This window comes from Pholis gunnellus (genome assembly GCF_910591455.1).
Source record: "Pholis gunnellus genome assembly, chromosome: 8".
Lineage (NCBI taxonomy): Eukaryota > Metazoa > Chordata > Actinopteri > Perciformes > Pholidae > Pholis > Pholis gunnellus.
Genome location: NC_136534.1, coordinates 9056415 through 9072141, shown reverse-complemented (window position 1 = coordinate 9072141; position 15727 = coordinate 9056415). Strand labels below are relative to the sequence as shown.

At 41.7% G+C, this 15727-nt stretch overlaps 1 protein-coding gene across 2 annotated transcripts in view; it reads right to left on the bottom strand.

Moving 5' to 3' along the window:
* adcy2a (adenylate cyclase 2a) overlaps window positions 1-15493 on the bottom strand; it is a gene marked incomplete at both ends in the record, with an annotated part of 48496 nt that extends 33003 nt beyond the window's left edge. The window contains 3 exons of one of the 2 annotated variants that reach the window (XM_079164771.1): window positions 1002-1163; window positions 11654-11851; window positions 14930-15493. In XM_079164771.1, the coding sequence (XP_079020897.1) occupies window positions 1002-1163; window positions 11654-11851; window positions 14930-15478 (909 nt within the window). The remainder of the gene's footprint in view (window positions 1-1001; window positions 1164-11653; window positions 11852-14929) is intronic. The other variant, XM_079164770.1, reaches the window with a different exon arrangement.
* Window positions 15494-15727: the final 234 nt, after the last annotated feature.

Genomic DNA, 15727 nt, shown 5'->3' with positions numbered 1-15727 from the left:
GCATTAGTTGGAATGAGCCGTAGGTGTATTGGCAATCATTTACTTCTGCAATCATGTTTGAATGAGTTCAAATTAATTGAAGGCTGCATTAGCCAGATAATTGGTTTTCTGATATTTTGTCTTTCCCAGCATGTGCCAACTGCCTGAACGTTTGCGCTTGAAACAGCAATACTGCTGGAAAAAGGGTGACCTTTTCATGAAGTATAAAAAACACATCGCTCACCTGGTATGCTAAATCAGTTTTAGTTTAAAGGTCACATTTGTTTGTTTGCTAAAAATACAGAATGTATGATTATTATTAAAATGACCAAAAACATTAAATGTCTGGAAAGGAAAAACAATGCCATTAAGATTCAATCAGGATAATAAAAAAAAGCAGTGCTCCCTGTGAACTAGATGTACATACATCTCTACAGGGAACTAAGACATGATTTTGAGGACAACCGATTATGGCAATATACAGCAAAAACTTGGAAAAATGAAACCCAGGTTGATTCATTCCAAAAGTATTCTTCAAGCATTCTTTATCTATGGTATTGTTTTCTTAAAGGTTAATTACTAGTATATGACAATACAGGTCCACTAAATGTGTGAATCAACGAAACAACTTGTTTCTTGGCTAAGTCCGGTTACCAACTTCAGGAAGGTTCTGGCACATAATTATACATAACCCCCCTATAAAATGGCAAATTGTTAGAGCTAGGCTAGCCGTTTCCCCGTTATCAGTTCTTATGCTAAGCTAAGTGGCTGCTGGCTCCAGCTACAGTACATATTTACCATATAGCCATGAGCAATAATCTCTCAGCAAGAAAGTACATATTTCTGTTCCAACACCCAATTATACATTATTCAAGTCACTAAATAATATTGAATAATGAATTCATTAATTGTGTTGAGTTCAAGCACACAGCGGTGTTTGCACATTTTGAGGATAGTCTATATTCTGTTGCGTATCAATGTGTCTCCTACTATTAACCCACACTTATTTTTGATCGCCTTACCTGCCACACTACTGGTTCCATGTGATCAGCTGTGGTGGACAGGCAGACACTCAACACAATGGTGTGAGAGGCGGAGGTCAGGACACTGGCGATGATGGCGTCCCGCATGGAGAACGGCAGCATGGTGTAAACCACAAACACAATGAACAGGAAGAATGACACCTGTGGAGAGAGAGAGACACACACTTATGACACACCTGCAGAGGAAAGCGGATAAAGAGAGAATGAGAAAGAGAGATGGATGCACAAGAAAGGAAAATACAGACAGAAATAAAATATCAGCGTTGAGCAGTCCTGCGAGAAAGGAAGAGCATGGCCCCAGTCCGATCGCCACCAACACTGCTTACTAAAGTTAAGTTTATTTATATACAGCTACATCAGTGATCAGAGAGAAGAGGAAAGGAAAAGCAACTAAGAAACAGTACGTCCTCTGTTTAAGCTTTGGTGACTAAGACAGTTCTACAATGATGCTTTCTTAATAGCTGACCATGGTAGTGAATGTAAGCAAATACCAAAAGATCTTCTGATCCCTTTAAGACGAGGCTTTGGTGGGAAATTGGGAATGAATACGGCTCTTATTAAAAACACTGCCATTCTTTAAATATTGGTACTAATAAAATGGACTATTGTACCATTTTTAACAGCAGGGTACTGCGATACTTTTCCAGTATACCGTGCAACACTACCTTATAGGTTAGCTTACTTTGTTAACCTACGTCATTGTTTCTTGTAAATGGCTGAGTGGGCGTTGTTATTTGAAAAAAACCCGGATGGAATGCAATCAGGAGTAAAGAAGCTCCCCGAGTCTCAAAGTCACATTGAGCGACCAATTATGATTCAGAACTTAGTCAATATAGAGCTGCGGAGACAGACAGAAGGTCAACAAGAGGTGAACAAGATCGAAACATATACTGGAACCTGGACCTTTATACAGGAAACTTTATACAGTTTTAATTCATACAAACAACTCAATGGAAACTTAAACAATGCATATGAACAATGGCAGACAGTCTCACATAATTTCACAAAATATGAAATTCTACAGCCTCCTAACAAATATATAGTGATCTGTTTAAAAGCCACAAAGTAGACCATGGAGTATAATTTGTTTCCTGTACACAAAAAAACAACAGCGGAAGTCTTAGTCGACTTCTTTGGACTTAGCAGTCTAGACGCTGCAGTAGAGTAATATTTATTATTAATGTTCCTTTTAAGAGTTATACTGTGCAGATATTCCATTACTTTCTTCATTTCAGTCCAGTTGCCGCAAAGTCTCAGATGCACATGTTCATAAGTAGCGTGCAGCAGTGACATGGCCAGCAAGAAGAGTCCTATATACTGTACATATGTAATTCTGATTATAAATAATTATAATTAAACTTCTTGTTTTTATGAAGGGCTTTTTCCTAAAGAGAATACTCTTAACAGTGTAAATAAAGCATTATTATTATTATGAAGTATATATTGTGATATTTATCGATATTGAACAATATAAATACATATAATGATCATGTTTTTGGCCATATCCTCCAGCCCCACAAGAGTGGCTGTGACGTTATTGCAGTATGGAAAGTGTACTAAAGTGGTGGCAGTTTGCCAGCTCCTTGTTTTGACCTTGTCAAATGCCTACAGAGCCAGAAATGCTCTAAAAACACAATACATCTAAAGTTTTACAAAATGATGCAAGTGCAGAATCAGAACGGATTAAGAATGCAACAGATTATTTAGATTCTCTCCTCTTTGGATGAATAAGAAACGTGCTGTTTATTCACAATGTCAGAAGAGGAATAAGAAAGTATTAACGTACTTCTTAATATAAGAGAGAGCTGCTAATTGACAAACGTCATCTAGCACAGCAACATAATTAGCTTAGAGTCCATAAAGCCTTTTTCTAAATGAATGCTCTGAAATCCAATGCAGCTACTGAATCATGAAACCGAACCCGCAGGATAATGGAGAGGCTGCATGGGGAGAGACACCTGCTGAGTTCCCCTGCATAATTGATACTTGATGCAGTAATAAAACAGTGAGGAGCTTCCTTCAGTGTGGTTAAGGCAAGCACATAAGGACCCTCTCTGACAATTAAGTGGACAAGGCTTTTTGTGGTCCATCATGGTTCAGTCAACTCTGCTTCTGCCCCATGAATCACTCTCCTTGATAATGACACTGAGGAGGGTTCATAAAACAAATTATAGAGATGGAGTGTCAGATTACATCAGGCTTTTAGTCTACTGTCTGTGGCAGAGATTAGTTTACAGGCTAGATTTACAATGTGGAGTGATGGAGTGTGTGTGTGTGTGTGTGTGTGTGTGTGTGTGTGTGTGTGTGTGTGTGTGTGTGTGTGTGTGTGTGTGTGTGTGTGTGTGTGTGTGTCTGCTATTTAGCCCTAAAAAAGACATATGCTCTCTCTTTTCTAGCTATACTAAATCTGAGCAAAAGGACAGATTGGTTGATTTATAGAGTAGATGCAGAACTAAATGCAATACTGTAGATAACAATAAAGCCAAAGTGCTTGGTTTAAAAATGTCCACAATCAGTCTGGGCATGTCGTTCCTGATCGCTGAAATAAATGAAGGTGTTGAAATAAAACATATTATAGAATCAAAACAACTACTGCTCCTCTTTACATGTTATCTTGCATCTTTCCATGTCTCTCTCGGCCTCCCTCTCTTGTATCACCCCCATAGTAGCCTGTCTTTTCCCATGAGTATTTCCTGTCCTATTTTCGCCATCTACCCTCCTCTTTACTATTCCATACTGGCAGGCTTCTTCCTTTACCCCAACTCTGCTTTCAGCACCTCCTCTGTCCTAAAGCCTAATGAGGTGACAGCTGTATACTCACAAAGGAGTTTGTGTGCGTCTGAGCATTTGTGTGACAGACAGGGAGGGATCGAGAGACACGGAAAGAAGGAAAGGAGGAGATGATGCAGGGTCCAGACAACTCCCAGTGAGGGGTGGAGGCTGGACCACATAGATAAGCCCATCTACCCACCGTCAGCAAACACAGAGGGCTTTGTGGGGAGAGGATAAGCATCCAATTGATTTCAGGTTTGAAAATAGAAAGTGTACTGTATACAAACTCTCTGGGAGAGTGGGGATGGTGAGCACAACACAGCTGAGGAAATACTTGGTCCCTCTGTGATTTTTCTTTTACCTGACAGTGTGTCCTGTACTGACACTGATGTTTGTAATGTAACCATCTCTTGTTCTTGTACAGTCTCGCAGTTTATCTATGTGGATGTTAACACAAATAATTTTGACAGCTCACTTCCTGCCACTGAAATAAAAATCGACTAGTTTTTGTCTAATCCAGAGCTATATAATTTAAATATATTAATTTGTAAATGAAGAAATTTAAACTACACAAGTCATGTTATTTCCTACAGTTTTTTTCACCATCTTCAGTGGTAACCCTCTTCAATATCTTTCCCTTTCCCTCTCACTTTGCCACAGCTCCGATCCAGCTGATTCTCTTCCTCATATTTATGACATGATAATGTTCACTTGGCAGAAATTAAAGACATTAGTGGATATATTTTGCAGGATCATTTACACATTTAATACTGAACTTATGTTATATTTTACTTACTGATGTGTTGAATTTCAAAAAAGGGAAGCAATATATTTGTACTTTCCTTTGTGTGCATATTAGATGACATTCATTGACAGTAACAGTCAGACGTCCCTGTTATGTCCCTGTCTCTATAGAGATGATAATAATACCAGGAACAGCAAGACCCATCACTGACACAAATATCATAGACCCGAAGATGCCAAAAAGGTCTCCATTCTGTTCCGAGGCTCTGTTCCAAATGTCGTAGAATGGACTTTTCATACAAAAATATTATTAATGCTTCATACATGCTATACACCAAATTAACGAAGATATTCTGTTCAACACTATCCTGCAAGCCAGTGTACACACTCCAAACACAATTCTACACAAACTCAAATAAGCAACTAAAAGAATGTCCACAATATCACTCTTTTTTCGCCTTTGCTGAGCCGACCACACACTCCGGTAGGCGCTAATAAGAAGAAGCTAAATGCTAACACGGAAAACCGAAATAGCAGAAAACACGCCAATAACACACTGAATCCAAAGATATCTTCACTATTTATCTAAGTGAAACCTTCACAGAGTTGTGAGCAAACAAGCACCAGAACAACAAACCGCTTCACTGCTAATATTTCAAAAACTCCTTATCTTTGTGCTGTTTTGATGTAAACAAAGGCATATTTCCCCGGGTCCTACTGTTTTATCAACATCCTGTGGCATCCTCTGAACTGTTTCCTGAAGAAATTGGGATCAATCTAACGTAGGGTAACTAACATTTGACCTATTTCAGTTTTGGCCAATGGGTTTGACCCATGGGGGTGGATCACGGTATTTTATTGGCTTAAAATTCTGTCAAATAACTCAAAGATCGTATCATACACTCCTCAGACTCTTCCGGTTCAAATCTTATGTCACATGCGCAAATCGGCCAATCACAGGCTTTAGTAAGGTTCAAATACATCACGTAAAACTGAAATTTAGATGAAAATGAGCCATGTTTTACAGGTTATTATAGGGCCCAGGCTCTCAAAATGATGCCAAACTGCTGTATTAGATATATTGAACACTATTAGAACACTAAAAGAAGTGAAATATATAGTTATATAGTATATAAAAGTACAATAAGACAGCTATATCGGCTGCTTCCAAAATCAGCATTGACGTTGGCTGACCTCAGCTGACCTTGATTTCTCAGGCATACTTCACTTTATCAAAGCCAATTCTTTTTTTAAAAGGACTGCTGACATGTTGTGATATGATTTGGGAGAGTTTAGGCCTGCTTCTGCATCATTTCAAATCAATAAAAGTGCTTTTTAGGCAAAAAAAAAAGGCAAACCTGAAAACTTTCAATTTGAGCTGTGTGTAACATTCGTCCAGCATTTACCAGTAACATATACAATGATATGTACACACCTTAACAAAGCTCACATTTATTTGTGTTATTATGCCATTTACATTATTCAAATAGACCTTGTAGTTAGAGATTTACACTCTCTGGCGTATGGGTAAGACATTTTCGAGCAGAGTGCTAAAAATAGGCCTAGGGTTCAAGAGGTTATTAACTGCTAATTTTTGCTAGTCAAAAGTTGAACTCTACGCGAACGCACCACACATATTCACTGATTAACTTTGGTACAAAATAGATTTTGCTGACCATCTCAGCTGTGAAAGGAGAAACAGTCCTTCCCAAGTCATGTTATGGAGATATATACTGTATATGTTAAGTATACAGTATATTCATTATACTTTAATTTCATAAGCAGAGAGCCTACTTCTGGCATCAGTGATATGAATGTTAGTTACATCTCTTCATGCAGTCAGTAATGAAAAAGCTTGTGTGTGTGTGTGTGTGTGTGTGTGTGTGTGTGTGTGTGTGTGTGTGTGTGTGTGTGTGTGTGTGTGTGTACACACACACATACACACACACACACACACACAAACGAGTCATTGCCTTAATTTATAATTTGGCAGCAAGGCCCTTAAACACACAGAGAGCAATGCCAGTCAACAATAATGTCGCTCCAGATAAGTGCATAAGATGCAGCAGTCAGGGAGCAGTAATGACATAATGGCCAGACATTTCTAATAAGCACAAGAAAGGAATGAATGGTGTGGCGTGTGAATCAGTGCATATTTAGCTACCTTTGTGTGATAGATAAGGCCACACTAGACATCTGTCTTGCCAAGTACTGTTGAATAAGTACAGCTTTCAAACAATGAAGATCTAATGTACTGTACTGCTTTCAATGAGCCATGTTGCAGGACGCATATGGCTGTAGTAATACAAAGGCTGCCGTTTGTTTGTCTCGCCACATTTAACTGCAGATGTAATGTTGCTACAGAATGTAGCTGTGTAACTGTGGCCTATGGTATTGTGAGGGCCACAGTCAGCAAGCCTGCAGCAGTGCCCTTGAAACTTGATAAATACATGGACCAAAAATATGTATTGACTTATGTAACTTAACACATCGGCCGGGCTTCCTTCATATTAGCTGACTGCAATTTTTCCACCAGTGCAACTGACACCAGTTTTTCGACTAAAACAGTAATAATATATAATAAAGCATGGAAAAATGATATAAATGGTTCTGTGGCTCCTCACTGGCTTCACAACATTCATGACCTTTGACATACAGTTTGTCAAACTCTTTTCTTCGCTATCTACCATCAGTTCTATCTCCCTCTAAGTATAGAAATGCAACAAATGAAATAAACAAAAAAAACACAAAACACAAACAGAGACAAAGGTCATAAATTGTATCCACCATACATCAACGCAATGTGACAATGTGGTAGTTAGAAAGAAAAGTTAGAAAGAAAAGACCCCTCGCTGCCGACAGAAGAGCCGGTCACTGTGATTACTCTGAGCAGCATGATGGGAATGAATTACAATATAATTTGAAGAAATTATCTCGAGGCGTTCCTGAGAGATTGCCTTCACAAGAATGGACCGGACAGACGGACAACCTGAAAGCTTAATGCCTCCAGCCACGGCTGTCGGCAAAATAATAAATCATGACGAAATGTCAGGAAGCGCTCAAGCTTTTGTGTGATCAGTCCAAAATTTAAGCTACAATGTAGAACAGAAACAAGACGGAATCTGGGGTTGACTTTCATTTTAGCTGCCGTATTTGATGCTGCAGTGCTGTAGTACACTGGTCTGTGTTCTGGTAAACATCGTCAGGAGGGGTGCGCTTCTGGCGTCGTTGCGCCATGGGGAGGAGGGGCCAACTTTGAATGTTGTGTTTACAAACAGAGAGTGACAATTCCTGTATTGTATTTTTTTAAGGATATTTATTTTTCCAAGCCCAAGTCCAAGTTTTGTTTGACATTTATCTAAGTTTGTAAATAGACTCCACACTACAGGCCAAAGAAAATGTTCCCTCCATACAGTCAGGGTTCCAGACTAACTTTTTATATCGGTTGCACTGGTGAGCCTAACTTTTTCATTTAGGTGCACCAGCAGATAATTTAGGTGCACCCAAAATGTGGGCCCTCATGGCACCACAATAACGTTTTAAGACTTAACTTTTTTGGGAGTACCCAGACATTTTGGTAATTTCTTAACCTATTATATAAATAATCAAAAACAGAAATGAAGGTGAAGTTAAATGTTTTTTTGGATGAGCCTGTCCTTAGCTTTCCCAAGAGAAAACTGTATACATGCAAGGAAAGCGTATAAACCTCCTCAATGCATTTAGTCGAGGCTTCAGCAAGTAAAAAAAGTCACCTTCAAAGGTCAGCATTTCAACTCTAATAGTTCTAAAGGTGCAAACGGAAAGAGGAGAGAGCAATGGAACAGTGATCATGTCCCACGATGGGCCCAGAGGCCTTAGTGTAGGCAACTTCTGACGTATATCTTGATGGTTTTGAAAGCCTAACCCTTGTCAATAAGGTCTTGTACAATAAATCACTGTCACAGAACACTAAAAAGGAATAGTTTGTGATTTTGAGCACCAGCTCTAATACACATGCCACTTACACCCTGGCCGACACAGAGCTACCCGGATCATAGACAGGCCTCCTTCCCTCACTCTGGCCAGAGTTGAAGGGATAAGAGCTACTAGGGGTAATGCATAAAGGAGGGGCTTCGGCCACTTGTGTGCCAGCACATCCATCTCCATCGGGGCTCTCTGATCATGTACAGAGAAGAACAAGGGGCACTGAGCATTCTCTACTGTAGCATAAATGCCCATGAACCGTAATCCAATCTGTATCACCATCTCGCGATGAGGTCTCCACTCCGCATAACGTGGGTGCCTCTGGAGAATAAATCCTCCCCGAAATTCAGAACGTCCGGTACATGAGTTGCTGTCAGTGACTGCAGGTGCACACTGCCTCAAACTATTAGTCTGCGTGCCCATGTGTGTAGCTGGGGGGACCTCAACCACCATTGCCTGTTGATGTAAGGCACAGCGGTGGAGTTGTCTTTCCTCACCAAAACATGATAACCTGTCAACTAAGGTATGAAATGTTTCAGGGGCCAAGTGAACAGCCGATTGCTCCAGACAATTTGTGTGGGCAGAGCGCATGTGACAATAACCATGTTGCCACGGCAACGAGACGACATATTGTCTCGTCAGTGTCAGCCAGAGAGCTCTCCATCGTATCGTCTCTCATGCATTTGTCATTGGTGCGGTAACCTGGTAACCTCCCATGCTGAACACTTTGGTCCCAGTGCTTGTCCTGATGACAGTTTGTATGCCATCCTGTGGTGAGACGCACTCTCGCGCTGCTACGACAACACTTCTGGTGGACTTCAATGGAGGAGGACACCAAGGGATTCATCGTTGCTTACCAGTTCTGCGCACAACATAAGAGCACTTGCCAAGCTCCCTCTGGCCTTATTCATCCCCTTCAAGTTCCTCGTTGTTCCTGGTCCCAAATGTTCTTGGATTTCGTCACAAGCCTACCTTTCTCTGATGGTAACTCATACTCACTGTCATTGATCGGTTTACCAAGTGTGCTCTGCTGATTCCAAAGTTACCCACTGCCAAAGAAACTACTGAAGTTAAGTTGCAAAATGTGTTCCGGCTGCATGTTCTCCTCAATGATGTGGTCTCAGACCGGGGGCCATAATTCATCTCTCGCTTTTGGTCAGTTTGTCAACTGGGTTCCACCCTCATCTAATGGTCAAGCTGAGCAAATGAATCAAGATATTCAGGCAGTCTTGTCTCTCTTCCCGCAACCCCTCTCTTTCTGGTCTAAGCAACTCCTGTGGATCCAGTACGCCCACAACACCCTTCCCATTCAGATCAGATCAGCCACCAGTCACTCACCTTTCCAATGCTCTCGGGGTTACTAGCCACCACTCCTCCCTGAGCATGAACTTGAGGCAGGGTCCCCTCAGTCCAGGCATTTGTCCAGCGGTGTTGACGTACCTGGAGGCAGGCCCACTCCATGCTCCTGCGCTCTTCCCACCATTACCAACGGTCTGCAAACTGACGTTGCTTCCCCGCACCCCATTATACACTGGGGCAATGTTTCTGGCTTTCTCCCCTCCCCTCAGAGTAAAGTCCAAGAAGTTGGCTCCCTGTTTCGTGGGCCCATTCTCAGTTTCTTGGGTCACCAATCCTGCATCTATCCATCTTTGTTTGCCACCATCCATGAGAATTCACCCCACCTTCCATGTCTCCAAGATTAAACCTGTCAAGGAGAGTCCACTTCAGTGATTTCCTGATTTTGACCTTGCCTGAAAAATGAAGTAAACTGAACATTCCTTGCATGTCTGACTTATTGTCATGCTTTTGGGTTCAAGTTTGCTTGTACTAGTAAACGTGGCAATTTCTTTAACATGTGATGGAGTGATATTGAATAGAAGTCTGTAGCCCTTATCTATCGTTCTCAACAACCATTTGACTGATTGGAGGCAGCCACGCTCTCCATTCGCAGAGAGAGTGGGCTGACGTGTTGGCGCCCTCCTGTGCTGCCCTTCTTCTCGCCAGCACACGTCATTAAGGAGGCTAGACTGTCACAGCCATGGGGTCACAGGTTTTTGGGACCTCTTGGGGGCTGTGAGGTGACCTCTGTAAGGTTAAATATCGCTACTTTCCCGGCTAGCTTTGAGGAAAAAAGTAGTGCTACCTTTCTAGGGGTATTGCAGCCTATTGTAAGGTATTGCTAACTCTACCTGTTGCAAGGTATTGCTACATGTTGCAGGTATTGCTAACGTTATTTTTATTAGCAAAAGTATTGCTACTTTTTATTTTGGAAAGTATTGTTGCTTCCCATGGCAAAAGTATTGCTACACCAAAAAGAGTATTGCAATTGTTCATAACTAGTATACAACTGTACACCAACAAAGCGCACATTGATCCGAGTTGTGCACCATAGTGCGTGGACAGTTTAGCTTAGCACCCAACAGCACAGTTATCGACAGGCTTCTGTGTGAAGCGAGAAAAAGTTTTTTAAATAGTAACTGACACTTGTCTGCCTAACATACAGGAGGAGGGTTCCACAGGCATGCCTATCCCTTCTGAAGAGGTCACGCAGGAGGCGTTCCCATAATGAGACGCGCAACGAATGCTATGAAAGAGAACCACATGTTTCATGCAGCCGCAGCCAGTGCGTGGTAAACGATAGAGAGAGTGACGCATGCAGAGCAGATCAGATATTGGCAATGTGTGTACATTCTCTCACACACACACAATTCCCTCCCCCCCACACTTCTGAAATGACTACGGGCCGGCACCTCTGAATGGATTAGGCATCTTACCAGGGACAGGGGAGACAGGTGGTGGCGCATTTACCTCCCTCACCTCACCCACTGTTTGATCTGGCCTGGACTGGTCTGGAAGGGCACGGGACAGGTGTACTACGCACCGCAGCATTTATTTCTTGACGAAAAAACTACCAATGGTTCCACTTATTTTCAAAAATCAGTATGTTTTAAGGGTGTAGTGTACAAGGTGTGGTTTCTCTCTCTCTCTCTGTCACACTCACACACCTGCTAAATGTCAGACAAACAGGTGTGAACAATCAGAGACCTTTGGTCATATGTGCGACCAAAACTCTGGAGCAATGCACATGTTCCTCTACAAAAAATGAATTCTTTACAGAATACATTATATTAAATGACATTACTGCGTCTTACCTGATCCCACGGGCAGATGATCCCGCCAGAAAACATAAAAAGGTAACCCATGGCAACCAAGCAGGCCCAGATGACCAGGGAGAAAACACGTAGAAGCTTCTTGAAGATGGACTCAATGCAGACAAGAACAAAAACAGCCAGGAAGATAGCCAGCGCCGTGGGCACAGTGATTACAAAGGCCACGTGGTCCTCAATGTTCTGAAAAAGGACAAAATTAAGGAGAATGAGAAAGAGCCAGTGAGACACGTAGACAGTCAATCTGAGAGCGAGGGGAACAGAGATGTAGTTGGAATAATTTATTAGTGGGAAAACTACGGTTGCCTGAGAGACAAATAAGGAAAGAAAAGGAAATTTAGAAGACAGACTTCTAGACAGACTTTATAACAGTGTTATAAAAAGGCACTCTTCTAGTCTTTCCTCTTTAGTGTCCTACAAATACAAACAACCAAGGCAGACATATGAATTACCCAGAGAAGCAGTAAATTCAAAATAAAACAGATTCTCTTCAGATCTTTTCGCTTTTTTAAGCACAACAAGGTGTCACTATAAACAGCCCTCTTTAATAGACGTAATCTGAGAGAGGAGTCGGTAACAAAATGAGAAAAGTGCCCCTTTGCTCTCTGTATACAACACTTAAGTGTCTTTGACTTTCTGTTTGAGCCACATAACATTTTGACAAGACTCGATCGAGTCTCAACTCGAAATCGATAATGAAATCGGTTTCCATAAAATCTTATCAACTCCCATCCCTAAAAGTGGAACAACCTTTTTACTGAGACGAAGGTAGGAAAAAATACGCTAAAAGCCCCCAGTGTTAACCAGTAGTAAAGTTGAAGACACATCCATAATGGATTTTCAGCTGCCTTTCTGAAACACACTTAGATCTGAAAGTTCTAATCAAAATTTCAGGAGTGTTCAAGGTGGATGTTATAAGGATAGCACAGTGAAAGGAGTCGTTTGTAATGCCTGCCTTTGCCAGGTTTCACCTCATCATTGCTTTTCCAGTAGTGTGATGGGGGATGGAAATGGGTCAGGATATGGATATGTGGGCAAATGTGTCACATCTTCACTGGCACATTTGGCTGTTTCTGTCAGGACATCTGTTACACACACTGAATACACTGATATCTACCAATCAAATTTCAATTCAAATTCAACCCCAAATAGCTGAGTAAAAATGTCATGAATTCTTTTATATTAAAATTGAATAATATGTTGTTTTTTATACATCGGAGTCATTAATCACTCAGACTAATTCTTACTCATTCCATCATTGTTTTCAGAGGCGACCCAACCATCAAAATGTTCTTATGTCAGTCTGTCTCACACTGCTCCTTGCAGTTGTCCTCTTTCTCTCCATCTCTATCTTTCTCTTTCTCTAGCCCCCTGCCCCCACCTTCCCTCTGTCCCTTTCTCATGCTCACAGTCAATGCACTGGGACAGGAGAGGATGTGTGCGGCTGCAGAAAGCCACAGAGAGTTTGTCTCGCCCAGAGCAGTGCTCCAAAACAGCACAGGATTTAGGTCAGCCAGTCAGCAGAATGGAGGGATGACGGGATACAAATAAAAGAGAGGCAGAAATATCAGGAGGTGAGAGATGACACAGACACGAATATGTAAGAAATAGGGGACGACGGAGGGAAAAAAACAAGGGAGTAGGGAAAGCCATGCCTAACCAGCACAGGGACAGTGCAAAAAGAAAAGAGGATGTAGGACGGATAGACTGAGCAGTGGCCTGACAGGAAAAGGCATTTACTGAGATGCGTGTTTGTTGTGAGCCAAAAAAACATTGCAGAATATTTACTTAATGTCAGATTTTAGGCCTTTTTTTGCCTTAAAACTGGGAATTTCAAAAGCCTTATTTACCGTTCTGGAGCACTCATGTTTCTAACTCTACATTAATATTTAATCCTTTAGCTGCTTCTGCTTTTGCACTTAACCACAGCTTTAACACAAATACTGCCAGCCAGAATAATAAATACAAAGTAAAATGATCAATTAGGTAATTCATTGGCACACATACCAGTTGTGGCTAAGGTAACAAGTCTAAATACTGATTATGATACCACTTAAATATCTCCCAATGTGAAGAACCATAATAAAATCAGTACGATAGCAATAACAGCAGTGTGTAGGAGGTTATTAAAACGCAATCAACTATCAGAAAAGTTGCAAGATTAAAAATGAATTAAAAACAATTTTTTAGATAAGGGATTCCATTTGTTGACGAATTAGGAGCAAATTTTGTCTGATTGTGTTGAGTGCGTGGATATGCAATGTCTGGCTCTCCAACCACTGATGTCACTGACCTCATCATCTGTTGGTTATATGTTACAGTGAATAGAAACAACTTAAAACTTTTAATTCTGTTTTCATTCAGTTTCAGTTCTGGTGATTTTCGTGATGTGTCGGGTTGTGTGTGTGTGTGTGTGTGTGTGTGTGTGTGTGTGTGTGTGTGTGTGTGTGTGTGTGTGTGTGTGTGTGTGTGTGTGTCAGTGCTCTCTCTGTTTTAGACTAATCCCTTCTTAGTAGCAGACTAAAATAATGAGGCAAAAATGTTATGTTAGTATATCTTCTGAAATCAATCATTGGATAGATTGTGTAAATATAGCATTATGTTATATAATATTTTGTAGACAATTTGAGTTCAGAATGTTTTTAGTGAGTACCTTGCCTTCACTGCATTGGATTTTTCAGGTTTTTAGTGCAAAGACGACCTGTCAAAATAGAGACAGAGGGAAACAGATCTCCATTCTGTAGTTCAGTCAACCGTGAGCTCAGACAATACCTAAGCCCCTTATTCCCCCTCACTTTTATCTCACCCTTCTCTTCACATTAGTGCTGCGATAAGGACCGCATGCTGTGAGTGTGCACGCATATACTGTAGGTGTTGCACAAGGATTGTATGTGTGTATGAGTCTACGAGAGAGAGGAGCTCATGTATTGTGTTTGACAAGCCAGCAGATATTGTCTGTGTGTGTGTGTGTGTGTGTGTGTGTGTGTGTCTGTGTGTCTGTGTGTACCCGTGAGTGTGCGCAGGATTGGCGGGCTATTTTGTTTGACCCTATTTCTATGCATGCTTATAGAAAATGTGAGAGTCTACAATATGCGTGTGTACGCACCACATGTGCCTGTCCACGATGTTTACAGAGCTTACACTAAATAGAACATTCCCTGCCATCTGCATGTTTGTAAGGTCCAGTTTGTAGGTTTATTTGTACTTTCTAATTTGTTAAATGTATCTGTGTGTGTGTCAAGTAGTAAAAGAGCCGCTTACCAGTCCTGAAGCAAAGAAAACAGTCAGCAGAGCCAGGCAGGCTCCCATCACTATGAGCAGCAGAAACACAATCAGAGGATGCTGCTGGCTCATACAGTAGTAGGACTCATACAGCCAATCCGGGGACCTGTTCCTCTTCTTGTGACCTCTTCCTCCTCCTTTATCCCCTTCACCAGACTCCCCTGCCCGGTCCAGGAGATACCGCTTTCTCCTTATTGCCTCTTGCCACATGGATCTTGGAGCCGAGAAGGAGGAAGAGGAGGGAGGGAAACTAGAGGAGGCAGAAGAGGTGCTTACTGCTGAGGTATTAGTAGTTTCCACCACAGATGAGGAGCAGTTGCTCTGTTCAGCTCTCCTGCTGTTGTTGCTCCTGTTGGGGACCCTGGTGTGAGAGTTCCTGATCTCGAGCTTATCCTTCGGTTCCTCCTCCTCCTCCTGTCTTAAGTCTCTCAGGCGGAGACAACTGAAAGCTGAGGCTGAGTCAGAGTCAGAGGCAGTGTGCGCTGGCCGGAGAGGTGGCAGGAACGCACCGAGGGTAGAGCGGAGCATCCTCCTCTTTCTCCTCCTGCCAACATGTTGGAGCGGGAAATGAAGGGGAGCTCAGAGACTGAGTGCTCTTTAGTGTGAGGGAGAGAAGTGGGAGGGAAGTGAAGGGAAAGGGGAGGGTGAGAAGGCTAAGGGGGAGGGGAGGAAGAAAAAGAAGGTGCAGCAGCAGGGAGAAGTCAGCAAGTGTGAGAGAAGAAAATAAAAGAAAGAGGGGATATTACACCACTGAAATGTATTCAGTATGCATTATGT